Source organism: Pseudopodoces humilis, chromosome 6, assembly GCF_049639895.1.
Source record: "Pseudopodoces humilis isolate 2021_Gansu_Grassland_sample_001 chromosome 6, ASM4963989v1, whole genome shotgun sequence".
Taxonomy (NCBI): Eukaryota; Metazoa; Chordata; class Aves; order Passeriformes; family Paridae; genus Pseudopodoces; species Pseudopodoces humilis.
Genome location: NC_142205.1, coordinates 39675302 through 39693326, shown reverse-complemented (window position 1 = coordinate 39693326; position 18025 = coordinate 39675302). Strand labels below are relative to the sequence as shown.

General features: G+C 35.0%; 1 protein-coding gene across 6 annotated transcripts in view; it reads right to left on the bottom strand.

The window, feature by feature from the left end:
* The window catches only part of FSTL5 (follistatin like 5), a 381034-nt gene that overhangs the window by 26257 nt on the left and 336752 nt on the right, over positions 1–18025 (bottom strand). For all 6 annotated transcript variants that reach the window (XM_088056863.1, XM_005517596.3, XM_014259202.2 and 3 more), the window contains 4 exons: positions 16281–16399; positions 9633–9782; positions 3403–3510; positions 1724–1848 (listed from right to left, as the gene is read on the bottom strand). In XM_088056863.1, the coding sequence (XP_087912989.1) occupies positions 1724–1848; positions 3403–3510; positions 9633–9782; positions 16281–16399 (502 nt within the window). The remainder of the gene's footprint in view (positions 1–1723; positions 1849–3402; positions 3511–9632; positions 9783–16280; positions 16400–18025) is intronic.

The following is an 18025-nucleotide window of genomic DNA, read 5'->3' as shown; positions in this document are numbered from 1 at the left end:
CACCTTATTTGTCTACATAGTGGGTTTCTTATTGTCTTTTTAGAAAAGTTATTCAGAAATAATAGCATATCCCTGAAGCTCATTATTTGGTAAAACCAAATTGATTTTGTTCTTCAAACCCCTCAAATCTATGGGTTTAGCAGTGGACAAACTACTGCAGGCTTTTTGCCAGACCAGGAATTCTCTTTCGGCATTTTGGCAATCTTATCTGCCATGTGAATATATTAAAAAAATAAAACAAAAACAACAACAGCCACTAACAAACAAAAGAACATACTGGGCCTGAATTGATGTACATATTTATTATATATCTGCAGGCACTTATCAGATTTCATTCTTTCAGTGTTCAATTAATTTCATACCCCTTTTTTATTCCTATGTGTTTTCTTTTATTTCTTTATTCTATTTCCTCTTGAGTTGCATATAGGATATGTGAAATGACTCAGTGGCTGAAGGGAACAGGAAAAGCAGGAAGTGCCTACTTGACCTATTTGAACAAAATATCAACTTAAAATAGTTAAAATCCAACAGTAGCTTTGGATTGGCCCTATTTTTCTTTTCCCAGTCCTGATTCCCCTCCTAGTATGATGCTTATTGCTATTCATGGTTTGATTTTTCCATTACCTGAACATTAAAGTATCTAAATGTCAGTTCTGTTTGGGCAGCACCTCTAATACTTGCTAGTTTATGAAAGTTTAGTAACTTTTGTTCTCACAACACATATCTGTTCCAAATACAGCAGAAATATTTCATGTTTTTCGAAGGCTGAATGTGAGGAGTACAGATTACTTCAGGGACACAACAGGAATTTGTCTACTCCATTCAAGAAATATGGTAATAATGGTACTTAGAGTCAACTTATTATTCAGCATATATTAATTTATAAATTTCTTTTTAAATTGTAAATGGCTGATTGCTAACTTGTTAGTTAAGAGTTTTGTAGGAAATTAAAAAAAATCTTTCAGCAACAAAAGAAAAAAAATTATTTTCTTTAAAAGAAAAATAATTTTCTTTAAAAAAAGCCAAATGTTCTTTAATACAGAAGACTAGCTTCTTCCCAGTCACATACAGAGGAAATTCTATAATCAGTTGTAAAATCATCCTAAATTGCATGTTTTCACATTTAAAAGACTATCACTCACTACAATCATAAATTATATCCTTTTTAATGGGGATGCCTATTTACACCTGTAATTTAAGAATTTTGCTAGAACAGAATGGTGACATTTAAGATTACCTAATCAAGGTATTACTATAGAAACTTGAACTTGGAATATCAGAATAAACAATGGATAATTGTTGGCAGAGCTGTTTTGAGACAAAATGGATCTATGTCAGCTTGCAAAGAAACATAGAAGTTCTAAACATACAAATTACTAATTAATACACATCAATGCAATACTCATCTGAAATAATCCTAGACTGCAGAATTATTCAATACCTAGAGGTCAAAATGTTACAGAAAAAAATATTAAAAGAAAATTATATATCACATTCTTACTAGTGTATTTTGAGGAAGAAAAACAGATTTTCCTCTAAGAGGTCTTGGGGAGAGCTCTGCTTTGTGCCTGTGTTAAATGTTGTCCTGTTTTCCTCATCCTCTCTTTCTCTGTCTTTTAAAATCCAGCTGATCAAATTGCTCAGCTCTGTCACAGGCAGAACTTGTTCTTAGGATGAACAAACACAAAGCCAATCCTACACTCACCTTGTTCAGTTAACTTACCGTACATGGGTAATGATGAGGGTTGTAGCTGGAATGAAAAAGTCATCCACTCTGTCAAACTGCTTTCCCACTGGCTGAGTATGGATTGTGTGGTGAGAAACACTCCCACTGGCTTGAGTTATCACCTGCATAAAGTAATATTGTTATAAACTACAGAAATACTCTTTAAATATCAAATCTCAGCCCAAATGAACGAATACAGGATTGCCTCTGTATTCTCTTGTATTGGCTTTCAGTTACCAAGAAAAGGGATACAAATGATGATGAATAAAACTAACCAACATTACAGATTTCAGAGAACTATTACATACCTGACCACTTAAGTCTTCATACTTACCTTTCCCCTCCATCTTTTTTTATTACCCCTGAATCCATATTTATTCATTTACATTACTAAACCCTTTAACAGCTCTTAGTTTAAAGTAAGTTTTTTGTTTATCTTTTTTAAAAATTTAAATCTTAGAGTAAGATTAAATTTTTAAGCACTTCAGCCAGAGTGAAAAGATGCTATCAACAAATCCAATGGAACATCTGGCTATGCATACTCCCAATTCTTGTCAATCATGAGTTGATTCAACATAGCATTGACACATTTCAGAACAAGCTCAACTGAGTTTACATATTCCTTAAATTCTTATGAACCAATTTTATTCAAATCCCAAAATCTTAGACCTTCTCTCAATCAAATGTTTATGGGTGAACAAAAGACAATTCCATATAATAGCCACTATGCTTTTCACATATGTGCATTTCAGAGTGGATTTTTTTTTAGAAAAGAAGACAATCTATTATCTATACTGTAGTTAAAAATGAGGGTGAGGATGATCACTCACTTAAAAATATGGTGAGATTGACTCAATTATCAGTTCTGAGGAGGAGTGGCAACTAAATTTCAACAAAATTACCTTGCGTGCTCAAAGTTACTACAAGTGTAGGTACTGAAAATGTGATTTCAAATGTTACTAACTTTGCTTTTCAAATTTCTCTTATGCTTTTTCTTATATATAAGTATATATTAAATACATAAGGATTTAATAAATTTCTGAAGAAAAGGAAAAATGATTAAAAGAAAAATGATTTTTTAAAAATTATTATATAAGGCTGATCATCATAGTCTCAAGGGATTGCTATAAATAAGGAGTAGAAATTAATAAAAAAGTAGTAAGGTAAGTACAGCTTCTTGAGATTTTTTTTAGAGTGACTGTTGCTAGGTTTGTCACTGCTCCAAGGTATTGGAAAAAATCGAGATTTTTAATATCTTTCATCTGAAAAAACACAATAAACACAGAGCTTGACACCTCCAAAGTGTCAATAGGACTTTAATGAAACGGAAGTATGTCTAAAAACTGGTTTATCTAATTAGGGACAGAAATATCATGAAGAACAACAGCTTGCTCTCAAAAGACAGGCAGTACTGAACATGCTGCTGTTCTCAGCTGCATTCCTTACCCTTCTATGAATTTTCTACTGTCAATCCTGACTAAGGGTGTTGAAAACAATCATTAAGTTTTTTGGCAAGGTCAGTTGCCTAACTTGTTTTCTGGTTACCAAAAATCATCTCTCTACCCCTGCTGAGGTCATGGTAATAATGCTTAAAGGAAAATACACAACACATTGCAATTACACAAAGGTTCACATTGTCTCTATTTCCTTACATATAATCATTGTGATCACCTCACCTGCAAAGTTGGTGAATTCTTTTCCAGGTTTCCCCAGCTCAGCACCCAGACTTGATCATGCGATTTATCATAGTGTAGTTTCACAGGAACAGGATCTGTACTTACTGCCTGAAATACAACAAAGAAAGAAATCCTCTTTCCATCACATTTTCAAAGGAAACATAATATATATGCTTGAATGAAAATGATGAGTAGATGTGCATTTCCAGATATTTTCAGACTGTATTTAAGAATTACACTGTCGATTGTTGAAACAGCCCTCTGATAAATTCAGAGGTACTGAATTGCTGTAAATGTATTTTTTATTCATTAAGTACTCTAACACTTGGTATCAAAACCACATTATACTGAAGCCTTTAAGAAGTAGAAAACAAAGGTTTTAAATCAAGTACAAAACTACTTATCTTCTTTCCATGCCATCACTCTCACTTTACATGAATTGGCTGAAAAACTACACCAATTACCAAAAAATGGTTAAAAAGGGAAGCGTATTCTCAAGCCACACACTGGAATTAATGGAATACATTACTGCAAGAAATCAACATGATGTTGCTGCACCCAAAGCTTCCTATCTGTTAAAATGTGTGTATTTTGTTGAAGTAGAAAGGATTATTCTCATATGTTTTCCAATTACAGTTGCTACTTTTCATAGATCTGTGATCAGAAACAAAGTGTTTTCCCTACAACTTTAAGCATTTTCTCTCGAGACCATCAACCTTTTAGACAGCTGAGCACTAAACTTCCTTTGTTACGAAAAGTATTCGGAAGAATGAAAATGGGAAGACAATGTATTTGATTAAGAGATTTTATGCACAGGTTAAACAAGTGAGGGGATTACTTTTATATTTTTCATCATTAAAGAACTAAAAATAGGTGGAAATTGTTTTTTAGTCTTACCATTATGGAACTGTAAAGCACAGCTTGTTTATCAGTGTGTCAAGGAGAGTACCAGCTGGCTAATTAAGTGAATCTAATTTAAACTAATGATGTAGATCCTCAAGATAATGCACTAATGGCTGGCTGAGACTGCTGATGATACTTAACTGTACTCCTGAGGTGTTGCAAGCGACCACCTCATCTAAGCAGAATTTGTTTTTCCTTTTGAAAATGGAAAATGAAGCCAGGTTGCTCACCGGCTCATTTAAAATCAGAAGTTACCCCTTGAAAAAGGTCATTTTTGTTTGATTTACATGCCAGAAAACAAGTTGTTTAAAATAATACTTGAACTGTTGTATAGCTAATTTGTCAAGGTATATCAAATTTTCCTTTGGCTTCCCCAGACAAAGGTCTGACCCATACATGCTCTGCCAGAGGACTGCCAGCTGCGTTCAGAGCTGGGTCATGGCACAGACAGGAGGAGCAGAAGGAATTGCCTGCAGGGTCAGGCACAGGCAGTACAGCTCCCTAGAGGGAAGCCAGCAGCAAAAAGGAGTTGGGCATCTCAGAAGCAGAATTTCACAGCTGTTTCTAGCTGACCAGGCTGATCTGCCAGCAGCACACTGAGGACTGAAGGACGAGGACTCCGTTTACTTCAGCCTGTAAGTCATTCCACTAAGTGGTGTGCTGCTATGCAACACTGCAAAATTCTTGCTTTCAAGAATTTAGAAACGAAAGCAAATGCTTCTCTTGATGTTATAATGAGATTACCTGGATAAGCCAAAAAGTCTCTCTCTATACACATCTCTAAAGATACAACATCCATGTTTCAAATAAATTTCAATTTAGTCTGCTATAGAATCCTCTAAAGTACTTATTTTGATAAACATACCTGTCATAAAAATAAATCATCTTCAAATCTAGTTGTCACACATCTGCACACCTTCTACATTAACTTTCATAGCAGAAAGGAATAACATGTATAGTAGTACTTTAAAGAAAACATTGTAATAAGCAAAACCAAATAAGCATTATTTTTACACAGAAAACAGCATCACTACATGACTTAAAGTTCTTTCAAATAAATTTTTAATTTTCTTTAGGGTTTTTGCACAGTGATGTAAGTTTCATTAGAGTGTTCTTGCTTTCAAAAAATGAAATTATCTCCACATTTTCTCCCACTAGCCAACGTGGTTTTTTTTGCAAGGTGGTTTCTTTTTTGAGATGTAAATCACAAGTAGTTACATGCAAATATACATGTATGGAAATTATATCCTCTGTATTATTATGATCTTTAGGAAAAAGGCAGTCTAACAAGAGAAATTCTCTCATTTCTGAACAGCTGAGTTTCTATTTTCCAAAAATGCATTAAATCTTTATTTTACTCCATGCTAGTCAGTACTTTAAGTAATGAAAATAGACTGATCTAGAAAACTAAATTCCCTTCTGCGGCTCCTGTTTGTAAAAGTGTTTTTGTAAGTGCATATCATATAAATAGAGCAACATTTAATGGTTAGAACATTCTTCCTGCCTGCAAAACACAAAGCTAGAAAATAAATGCTTATTTTTAACAGACAAGAAGACAGAACCATGCATGTTTTAAGAAATGTAAAACAAAGTATCTCTCATGACTAAATTCCAAATTAGCCTTCAAGTATAAAACCTATCTGTGAATCAGCAGGGGTTTTACTTTTTACAGTTTTACATTATATGTAAAAATATTGTATAGGTTTTATGCTTTCATTATTTATTTGTTTTGTGTGCAACTATTCATATTTTTGGGGTTTTTTTTTGTTTTGTTGTGTGGGTTTTTTTGTTTGCTTTTGCTTGGTTTTTAAGTCTATTTAACATCTATCTAACATCTGGCTCAATTTATTTATCTGGTTAAACTGTTATTCCCTGGTTATATTGTCTTATCAAAAATCTTTGTTAAGTACTGTGAAATGGGATAATAATTTATTATTATTAATATTTAAATATCTAAAACCATCAAAACCAAGAGTTCCATTCCTGCAAAGGTTTTCCACAGCTGGGGTAAATTTAATTCTATACTTCCCTTACTTCATAATCTGGATATTACTAAATTAGTGGAAAACAATGCTATTCTATCCCTTAAAATAAAATTCCATTGAAAGTGATTTTTTCCCCCAGAATAACAAGAAAGCTTCTGGAGTATCCTGGTTTTAGCTCAATATACTTGCTAAGTAGCACAGACGTAGTGCACAAAGCTCTTTGCTAAACTTAGGCATTCTGTATGTCTGCTTTTCAGCTCATTACAGAAACCTGAATATTTTTATGACAGAACCGTCTAACACCATTCAAAAACTGCACAATTGCTTTACGTATTTCTGGGGAAGGCCTGAACCTTTAATTAGTAGTTAATTTACTGAATTTTTTTTTTAATTAACATACATCTTTGCAGTAAGTACCTCTTCACATTTTGTAATAGTAAAGTGATATATTAGTTTATTGTTTTAAATATTATTACATATTTAAAACAATAAACTGATGCAAATGAAGACAAATTAGAAGAGCCTACTAATGAACTTATTTCATAAAACCTGAATTAAAAACTATTTTCAGTGAGCTCAAAAGGAATCGTGTGCTTTTGACACTGAAGTCTAAATGCTAATAAATGCAATTACAGTGATATTTCATCCCTCCTGTCAAGAAAAGGAACCTGATGACTGAATGTCAGTCAGAGACCATGGAAAACATCGCCAGACATTCCAGTCCTTCAAATTTATGGACTGTGTTGAGACTGTGGGATTTTAGTCTGTCTTCCTGAAGTAGTATATCAAAGTGGCTGCAAAAAATTATTGTTTTCAGAAAAAAAAATAAAATATATCATTACCCACTCCGTTTGTCTGTGTTTTAATATACAAAGGTAAATTTAAGTGAAGAAACCTCACCTTTTTATTATTAACTTCTTGAATAAAACATTTTATAAGTCCCTGCCAACATTTGGTTAGCTCAAGTTTTGAGGAAGCCATGTCTGAGTCAGCTGACACAGAGTTCAGAAAGCAGATGTTTCAAGCAATCAAAAGCATTAAAATTACTTTTTAAATTAATGCAATTTTATAAATGCAATTTTCTTATTCATCTTTCATTTTTCTATGCATATCCACAATACATGTGAATACTTACATCATGGAATAATTTGAGTTGGAAGGGACCTTTAAATGTCATCTAGTCCGAAAACTCCATTTTTCAGTAGAGATATCTTCAACTAGATCAGTTTGCTCAGAGCCCCATCTAAACTGACTTTGAAGGTTTTCAGGTTTGGGGCTTCTACCACCTCTCTGGGCAACCTCTGACAGTGCTTCTCAAACCTCATTGTAAAAAATGGCTTCATTATATCTAGTCTGCATCTACCGTCTTTTAGTTTAAAACCATTACCCCTTGTCCTACTGTTAGTGTCCCTACTAATAAATCTGTCTCCAACTTTCTTATAAGTCCCCTTTAAGTAGTGAAAGGACTCAATACTGTCTCCCTGGAGCCTAATATATAATCTATACTTTAAAGATTTTCATTCACTTATCAGTGAAGAAAGCAAAAGGCATGAAAAAAAGCTCTATTTAAGTAACAATTTAGTTAGGTTTCTAATTAAAAAAAAAAAAATCCATGTTTTATTTAGCTAAAGAACACCTGTTTCCTATAAATATGATGAGACTATAAGTGCTGCCTTGTACCTTGGTGCAATGGGTTTGTGTGACTAGATTTTGGTAGCAGGGGGGAGCTATATGGGTGGCTTCTGTGAGAAGCTGCCAGACACTTCCCCCATGTCTGACAGAGCCTGTGCCAGCTGGTGCCAACAGAAACCTGCTGCTGGCCAGTCACTAGTCCATCAGTGGTGGGCTAGGACCTCTGGGATAACACAGCAGAGACACACTAAAGTGTTTTGTGGAGAAGTGCTTGCAACCAGCTGAGAGAGGAATATGTCGGGGGAACAGCTCTGCAGACGCCCAGGCCAGTGGAGGAGAGGCAGGAGATGCTAGAGGTGAGCCAGGACAGATTCGCTTGCTGAAGACCACAGTGAAGCAACTGTGCCCCTGCAGCCCATGGAGGTTTGTGGTGGAGCAGAGATCCACCTGAAGTCCCTTGAGGACCCCACACTGCAGCAGGTGGATGCCTGAAGGAGGCTCCTGGCAGGACCCGTGAAATTGTGAAGAGGCATCCACACTGAAACAGATGTATTCACAGGACTCGTGACCTCCAGCCTGGAGCAACCTGTTCCTGAAGGACTGTACTCCATGGAAAGGGACCCACAATGGAGCAGCTTGTGAAGAACTGAAGCCCATGGGAAAGACTCACTCTGGAGAAGCTCATGGAGGACTGTCTCCCATGGGAATTGCCCCACGAAGGAGCAGGGAAAAGACTACTCTCTCTGAGGAAAAAGCAGCAGCAGCAGCAATAACATGTGACAAACTGATGAACTGACCTCCCCATTCCTCATCTCCCTCACAGCTGGTGGGGTGGAGGCAGAGAGTCAGGAATAAAACTAAGCCCAGGAAGGAGGGAATGCTGGGGACAGGTGTTTAGGATTTGTTATAATACCCAATATCTTACTTAGGTTTTGGTAGGGAAAAGAGCTGAATTTATTATCAAAGTCAAGTCCGTTTTGCATGTGATGGTAAGTGGTGAGTGATCTTTCCCTTCCCTCCTCTCAACCCACGAACCTTTTCTTTCTCTGCCCATTTGGGGAGAGGAGTGATAGAGTGGCTCTGGTGGATATCTGGCTTCAAGTCCAACACACCACACCTGGTTTTGCTCAAACTCTATGACTGTATTAATCACTGTAGCATAGCACTGATGTCTCTCTTCTACTCAATGAATTATTTTCACAAAGCAGAATGTCTCCAGCATCCCAGAGACCAAGAGGGGTAGAGAAGATTGAATTCAAAGTCTCCAGTCTTGGCTGAGGGTGGTGTTTATTTTTACTGTTTCCATAATTTCTCTGTCTAAAAGGGACAGAGTCCTCCACCTTCTGTAGCCAAACCTGACCTTCCTGTCAAAACTGATAGAAACATTCTTGTGATAAGACTCTATTTTAGACAATCCTTGTTCTAGAGTGAAAGATATCTCAAGTCAAAAACTTCCTGAAGAACTCAGTTCCTCAACTACTTGAATAATATTTATAAGAGCTATGTTCATGTTATCTTCCTCACAACTGTCTATTGAGAAGAACAGTTGCTAAACTGAAACTGCTGCTAAATGTCGAAATTAGGTGAGCTTTTTTCCACATAATATGTCTAGTCTCAAGATAACTGTAATTCTGTTTCTGAAATATGAAGGAAAGTCTTAAATTCCTTTGTCTAAATAAAATAGTAACTTAAAAAATGAGAAATAAATACCTGTACAACTTTCTGAGACTGTACATCAACAATGAGAACTCTGTCAAGTGTGGGCTGAGTCACATATATGAATTTGTCCTTTACATTAACAGCAGTTGCCCAAACACACCGCTGAACAGGATCACCATCTGCTCTGGGACAAACTTCATCCTATAATTCAACAGAAACAGGAAAATGTAAGAATCAAACAGTCAACAATCTAATAGAAAGACAAATTATATTCATTTTCTTCTTTTTTAACTGTAAAATAAAACCTCAGAAAATGTAGGGAAGAAAAAAGGACAGTTGACACTAGGACATAAACTTACGTTAGCCAAACTTATGCACCTGTAAGCACCACAACTCACAAGCACTATAAAATAATTCATACACCAAATTTTGGGATGTTATTTTAGAGATTCAAGAAGTTAGTACTGTTCACCTGAGAAAGAAACCAATTTGAAACAACCATACATGTAGAAATAAAGTGGCCAAGGGGCAGGAGACCTCAAAACCAGGGAACCAAACCAGACACACAATGCCTGGGTCCTGCAGCTCCCACCTGAGCAGCATCACAGAGCCCTGCAAAGGGAGGCAGGGCAGGAATGGCTTACCTTGCAGCTGAGAACACAGTGGTAAACCAGGCAAATACCTAACTGGGGAAATGATAATGTACAAGTGCAGGCATGGCTTACCTTGCAGCTGAGAGCACAGCAGCAAGCCAGGCAAATACCTAACTGGGGAAATGATAATGCACAATTGATGAGAAAGGGGTGGTCCAAATTGTCACATGGTATAGGGGCAAAGCAGCACAAAGATTAGCTCTTTGGTCACCTGGATTGCTGATAGGTTGTTTCAAAGATCAAAAAGTTTTGCTGCTTCTGCCATAAGACATTCTCATGGCCTATCTTACTAGTGTTAAGCCAAAAAAACATCAAATGTCTTCTTACTATCATCCCTTCCTTCTCTGCCCTTCCATTCCTGCAAAGGGATGAATTTGACAAAACTAAAAATCTGTTCAGTGAACTGATATTTCATAATACATGTAACTATACATATAACAGTCTCAGTCAAAATAGCTAACTGTAGTTTACATGCTCACTATTCCTAATTTGCAGAAATATATGGCAAATCATCATGTATTTAACTACTATTTGTGAATATTTTCTTCCAGAAAAAGCTTGCTTTAATCAAAAGTTACTTTGTCAAATATATTACTATATGTGGGAATTCCATTTATGAAATAGCATTTTTTCTTTCCTATGATGGACATTATAATTATTTAAACACATGGACCTGAAAAACACTCTACTTGGAAAAGTACAGGTTGTATCAAGTGATTTTGTTTTCCTGACCTTTTCTTCTTTTGCCTTGTATTTTAAATGCTTTGCATCACAAGGGACAATTTTACCAAATCATAAGTATTATTTCTTTTTGCCACTTGTCTGCTGCTTATTCCTAATTTAGAATTCTCTGCCTGATACATCATAACTGGCTGCTGTGAAAATAATTATGATATGTCAGCAGATAATGACTCAATGTAGAATGAGCAGCAAGAGATGGTGAGCTCCTAAACAAGAATTCTGTCTCTAAGCATCAAATGCCTTTTAAAAGGCACAGGAAACATCATGTGGCCAAACATAATCTCTGGCACCAAGCAATGCTCTTCAAGAATTCTTCTTCTTTGCCTGCTGTGCCTCTACATTTTCAAAAATACACTCAATCTTTATGTGTCAAAAGAAGAAATAAATCGATTTCCAGCTTTAACAGAGGGAGTTTCTTTGCAGAAGATTGAAAGCCATTGCTTGCTTGTACATGGCTCTTAAACCTCAGCAAAAGGAAGGTCTTTCAGGAATCATATGATAAGGAAAAGGTTACTAACTCAGGGACCATGTGATAGCACATCATCAGGAACTTCAGGAAAACTTAGAAATAAGTAACAAGGTTTAGTTTGTGCTGATAAAAAAAACCCATGAAGATGAAAGGGAGAAGTTAAAAATCTGGTTTTTTTAAGGAATAACAGTCATGGGACAAATGGGACTTTTATTTTTAAAAGTAGCTAAGTGCTTTCCATTGATGCATAAAGTCAACATATGCAAGTATGTCTCTTAGTATGATGTGAAATTGTCATATCAGTGATCTATTGTCATTTGCTTTCTGGGTAATTGTCACTTCAAGTTGTTTCACTGATCTCATTATTTTTTATATTTATTCTAAATACACCTTGTCTTAGTTCCATGTTTAATCGAAACAGATAACTACATCTAGATTGTTCTACACCATCCTCTTTACTCCTCAGAGACAGCACCTTCAAACAATGAACCACAAATGTTTGTAACAAATCTACACAGAGACATTTTTTTCAGTCACCTCTCAGGAACCCACATTAATTTACATGAGTTTCTGGGACTGAATTCTGCAAGGACATATTCAGTATATTATTCAAAAATAACGCTGCCTTCTGCTGAAGGAATCTGTACTTCTCTCACATGGCATCATATAGATTAGTGTAAATGATTTCTCTGATACCACCTCCCCTTCTGGGATGTATAGCATAATAGCAAAATACTCTAACTTAAGCACTTACAAATATATCCAGAGATGAGTTACTGTCTTATACATTTTCCTGAATCTGAGTCTGAAATACTCAGAAGTGTATTTTTAAAGATTTTTTCATAGTAAGACCAGTACAAATATAGTGTTATTTATGTATATACATACATATATATATACATATACAATCACACATATACACATCTACATATACAAATGTATTTTAAAGGTTCTAAAATATTTTTCAAGTTGTCATAAATTTCTATAATCCAATGCCAATTCTCACCTTGCCCAAAAACAATGAAAACATAAAATAAAGCAAAAAAATTTTTTTTTTTCCAATGTAACAGTGAAAATTATACACCAAAATTCTCATATCCAAAACAGTGTTTTCCCCAGTATAAACTGGTTTGTGTGGTTGTTTCCCTAGTTACTCAAATATGCATTTATCTGAAACTGTTTCAACAGAAGTGAAATCTTGTTTTTGAAAATATGACATTTATCTGATTAGACAGTTTGGTCTTTTTACAATACAGGCAGTTATTCCGAGTCTCCATATTAATTTCCCCAGTGGTTGGGTAATTGGTTAAAATAATTTCTCCTTAAAATATAAGCATAAACCCACCATTTTCTTCTTCTAATTAAAATGTGAGCAATTTACTTTTTCCTAATTTATTCTCTCTGAAAAAAAAAAAAGTTAACATCTGATAAAACATTAATTTACTTCATTGTTGTATTCCTCCCAGACTTTTTAATCAAAAAGTGACTTGCTCTGTAACAAGTCAGCAGATGGAGGAAAATAAATCTTTAGAGAAAGTTTTTCGAGATAGGCTGGGGCAAAAAAATCTCAAGAGGAAACACGTACTTGCAGATTTATACGTGCAAATTCTATGTTTATTAAGTGGCTGCAAGGGTCCTCGGTGTTTTAACAGGATGTGAGTCAAACTCTTCAGGCAGTGTAATGAAATGTCTAGCTATGTTATGGCTGCCCAAGAGTAAGATGATACCAACAGGCTGCAACAGTGCGTGTTTTAAGACTTGAATTTATGTATTACCTCTTCCTACATTAAATGTTTTCTTGACATTCTTTATTAATTCAGACAGGATTTTTTTTAAAACCTTTTTTTTTTTTTTTTTTTTTAATCAAACAAGGGTTAGCATTTACTACACTTTCTGTGCTGTAAAAACGTAAACCAAGGCAGTTTCTGCGGACTACAAAATATGTTTCATTCTAATTTGCTGTGGAAATTTTGGTCTGCCATGTAGTAACATTAGTCATTTTGAAATGAAGTATTTTGCTCCAATCTCCAGCATATATTCAAATGTGAGATGGCATATTTCACTGAAATTTGGCCATTATGTGCTACTTCTTGTAATAAACAGAAAATCAGTTTTATGTTCAAGCCAAAAGGATTTTTTTGTTAGTCTCAAAAACACATCTGTTTCAATTGCGTTTTCCCAGTCTCTGGAAATAATTATTCTAATCTGGATTCAGTGTGAAAGGAAAATAAAAACACTTTTGCATAAGAATTAGAATTTAAGTCTTTGGATAATATTAATTTGCAGAGGACAAACAGAGGCTGAATGTTGGTGCAGAAAATGTCCCAAGCACTTCACGATGATGAAATATTTTAACAGGTGAAAGGCTCTACTTGGGCCATGATTAAGAATCTATTTGACAACAGGTTAAACAAACAGCTGTCAAAGCTGGTCTAACTAAGCAACAACCTATATTGGAAAATAGAAATCAATTTCTGTCCCTATGCATCTAGAATTTTCACTATCCCACTAATAAATTTTTACGTGCACTTGACATTAAGAAGATTCAAGTAATTTAGGAGATTCTGGGAAGGAGAGGAAGGAGGTCTTTACAATTTCTGTGAACCATGACAACCCAGAAAAGCACTAAATCTTTTGCTTCCCTTTAAACACATGGAGTCTAATCAATCCCCATGTTAGATATACACCAAAGTGTTTTGCTGTATTGACACTCTGTTGCATAAGAGGTAATTAAGTATTTAGATAAGGGTTCTCAAGCATATAGCAAGTGAGAAAATATACTTACCTTCAGCAAAATTAGCATACCTAAATATGTACATGTGTAAGTACTGTGTTCACTATACAGTGCAATGCTATGTAGAAACACCTGAGCTCACTCTTTTACAGAAGCTCAATCGATGTTTCTTGACAGACAAACAGGAAACCTGTGCAGGAACGCTGGAGTGTCATGTGTAATATCCAGACATTTTGTATTATCTACACTGCACTGCTGAATTTAGAAATCTTCCTACACTTTAGCAACTGTTTGGCAACAAAAAACTCTTCTGTGGCTGTACTTATCACTTGAACAGCTGATTCAGAGAAGTGTAAAGAAATGGGAGAGGCTTAAGCAAGCACGTATTTCCTTTATTATTAATATGTTAATAGCTAAGTCATGGAGATGCCCTAATGGGAAAGGCTATGTAAAGCTACCTTAAAATATGCTTGGTATACTTACCAACATCTCTGATTAGTAGAAGTATATGACAGAGGCAAAGAGAATTACTAACCAGCAATTTATGACATGAGCTGTTACACTAAGCAATCACATGCTGAACTTGATAAAAATCTGATCCTGGGACAGAACTGGGTTATTTTATTGTTTTTATTCAGAGGAAACAGATTTTCCAAAGAGGCTTGAGGAATATATGATATTCTTCAAAGGAGAATAATAATTTTTTTAAAAAAAAGGTTTTTAAAAAAATGTTAAAGCTATCAAGTAGCCTACTTTCCTGGGATTTTATTATTTTTTTCTTTCCCCTCTCCCCTGCCCCTGCCATGAGGATATAATTATTATGCTACTCCAGGTTTGAAAGGATCCAAATGGAAACAAATTTTACTTATTCATCCTGATTATTGCCACATTTCAATAAAAATACTCCTAAAAATCTAGGTTGCACTTCAGACCAATAAAATTTTTAACATACTTTTTAAATAATCAGCTTTTTAATTAAACAGCCTTAAAAAAAAAGCTTTTTGGCTTATTTTTGGCTCTGTCAACCTAATTTCACTTAAGCAGCACAAATCAAGGTATGATTAGCTGTTCAAAGCATAATTATTCACACTAAAATAAATCTTGTTGCTGAGTACAGCAGCCTTTGACATCAGTAATGATAACTGAAGAGGCAAATTCCATTGAGACAGCTCTAGCTCTGCTGTCATTGAGGCATTAGAGAAAAAAAAAAAATCCAAAGTGTACAGCTCAATGCTTAGTATGTATTTCAAGGTCACTCATTCAAATCCAAATGAGAAAAAGTTACTATTTTTGAAAGCTGATATATCATACAGAGTAAGTCTTAATGTAGTGACTAGTACCAAGTGTTCCTGTGGGAACATGCATCATGCCAGCTAGCAATTTGATTAGCAGTAAAGGAAAAACATCACAAGAATAAATGGAAGTGGAGAATACACTAGTGTTTTTATGTATCCTACTCAGGGAAACTATATCATAAATTCTAAGATTTTGGAGAAATCAGCTATAAATATGTTAACAGTAAAGTTATTGCAACTACTTATATGAATTTTAAGTTGGAACCAAAGCATCAATCATCTCTACTAACTTCAGTGGAAGCTGTGAGAGCTTTTACCAGGACAGGGATTTGCCTCATGATAGCTGGGAGTTTGATACAGACAAACATCCAGTGAGGAAAAAGAAACCATTAACACCTCCATGCCCCACAAAGATCCTGTATTTAACATAGAGAGAATCAATCCCTGATTCACTAAGATGAACTTAACTGGTGGGTTAGAGGTGGGGAGCTGGTGGGGACTAAAAAAACCAACAAATCCAGAAATAGAGAGCTGTTAAAGAACTGGGAAAGGAGAAAGACAGCCAAAGAGGGAAAAGGTTTGCAAAAGTATTCAGGGAATATTCAATTGAATAGAGGGACTGAAAGCTTGAATTTAACTGAGGAAAATACAAGAAATTTTGAGATCACCATTATAAGCTATTTATTAATTCAGAAAACATGGCTGAATTTATCAAGCAGAAAACACTGAACGAGTAATAATAAATTCTTATGTAAAGAAAATTATAATTGAGAAAACACTGCAAATAGATTGTTAAAAACAACTTGCCTGAAAACCGAGGAGTTTTTCACTAGGCTTAATATGCCTCTGAAATTCACATTCCACTGGTTGTATTACTTTGATGCCATCTTCATAAAAAACATAAAACATGTTCCCAATTCCCAGACCTTAGGGACAAAAACACATTGAAATGTATAAAATTAAATAATGACAAAAAAGAAAATCCTTGTCTTGAACTAAAAACTTAATCAGAGTTTGGTATGAGATCAGTTTGTTAATGCGTATAATGGTAATACAGCTAAACCTATGGGATCTTTTGTTGTGAAACTGAAACAAAACTGTTACATTATTCAGATTTTACATAGTTTTCTCCATTGGCAAGACAATGTCTTTATGAATACAGATCTAGAAATGCAGTTTGATAGTGCCAGCAATAAAAGTGAACTTGTGAAATCATCTACACTGAAATAAAATTCTCCATGTACACCTTTTTTTCTTTTGCTTAGGGATGGAGGACTTTACATAATTTCTGTATAGCACTGAAAGAGAAGACCCGAGTCTTTGCTATAAAACCTTACTTGATATTTCAGTCAGAAAAGGAAATATTCTCTATTTTATTTTATTAGATAGACAGAGTTGGGCAGATATTTGTTGAAGGGCCATAGGTGTTTACAGAACTATTCAATCCTTCTTCCACAATGTTGCTGAAAGGCATGATGCTAAATTTTGTGGAGAAGATGAGAACCAGATCTGTAGCATGAAATCTCACAATATCTGTGATCATGGTCATGTCCAAAGAAAAGGACAGTCTCATTAGTTTTCTGTGTGCCAAATAAGACAACAGTTGTTGATTTGCTGTGTGGATGGTCAGTTCATATTATAATAATAATATATAATAAAATTCTTTGAAGAAAATCATAGTACTCAGAAAATCATAACTGTAACCATTCTAACCAACTAGACTGTTTGCTACAATGGTAAAAATGTGCATGCATCCTGAATAACAGTATTTGGTATAGGAACACAGAGGAGTGAAACCCATGAAAAAGAAATCTGAATCTGAAATTCTGCTTATCCTAAATTCTGAGGGAAAACCAATGTTAATAGAGAGAGAGAACAGGTCTTAATAAAAAATAAAATAATGACAAAATCAAGAGGGGGTAGGGGGAATGCATGTTTGTGTATGTATGTATGTATGTGGTCTCTCTTTAAAGAATGCCTGACATCATATCATGTAAGAACAGCTGAAGTTTGCAGATAAGCCTGATGTCAGCGAACACGGTGAACACAGTGTAGAGATCTATAGCTGAGCAACTGGCATATTGTGCCTTGGGGATGAATATGTGAACATGGCTGGGGACAAAATGGGGTTTTCCCTTCTCCCTCTTCTCATTGGATGAAGTATATTATAGTAATTAGCAGGATAGGCAATACCAGAATATGAGGAAGTAGCTCAGACGATAGCCCCGGGTGACCCAGACATTTGATAATCAGGCTCCTAAAACCTCCACCTCAGGTGCCAATACTCCAAAGCAAGATTTCCAACGTACAGGTATTATTTATGTCTAATAAACAGCTCAAGTTTTAAGGCTTTGTTTTTAAAGTCTGGGTAATAGTGTTCACCAAACTGTTCTACAAAAACAGTGAAGGACATACAGTATCAAACCCATCCTTCCATTTCAATACCTAGTTAAGAAAGTCAGTTCATATAACAAAACTTTACCTATGGATCCAATTAGTTAATTCCTTTTTCCAACTTATTATGACCCAAAATTCTTTATTTGAGTGGCTAC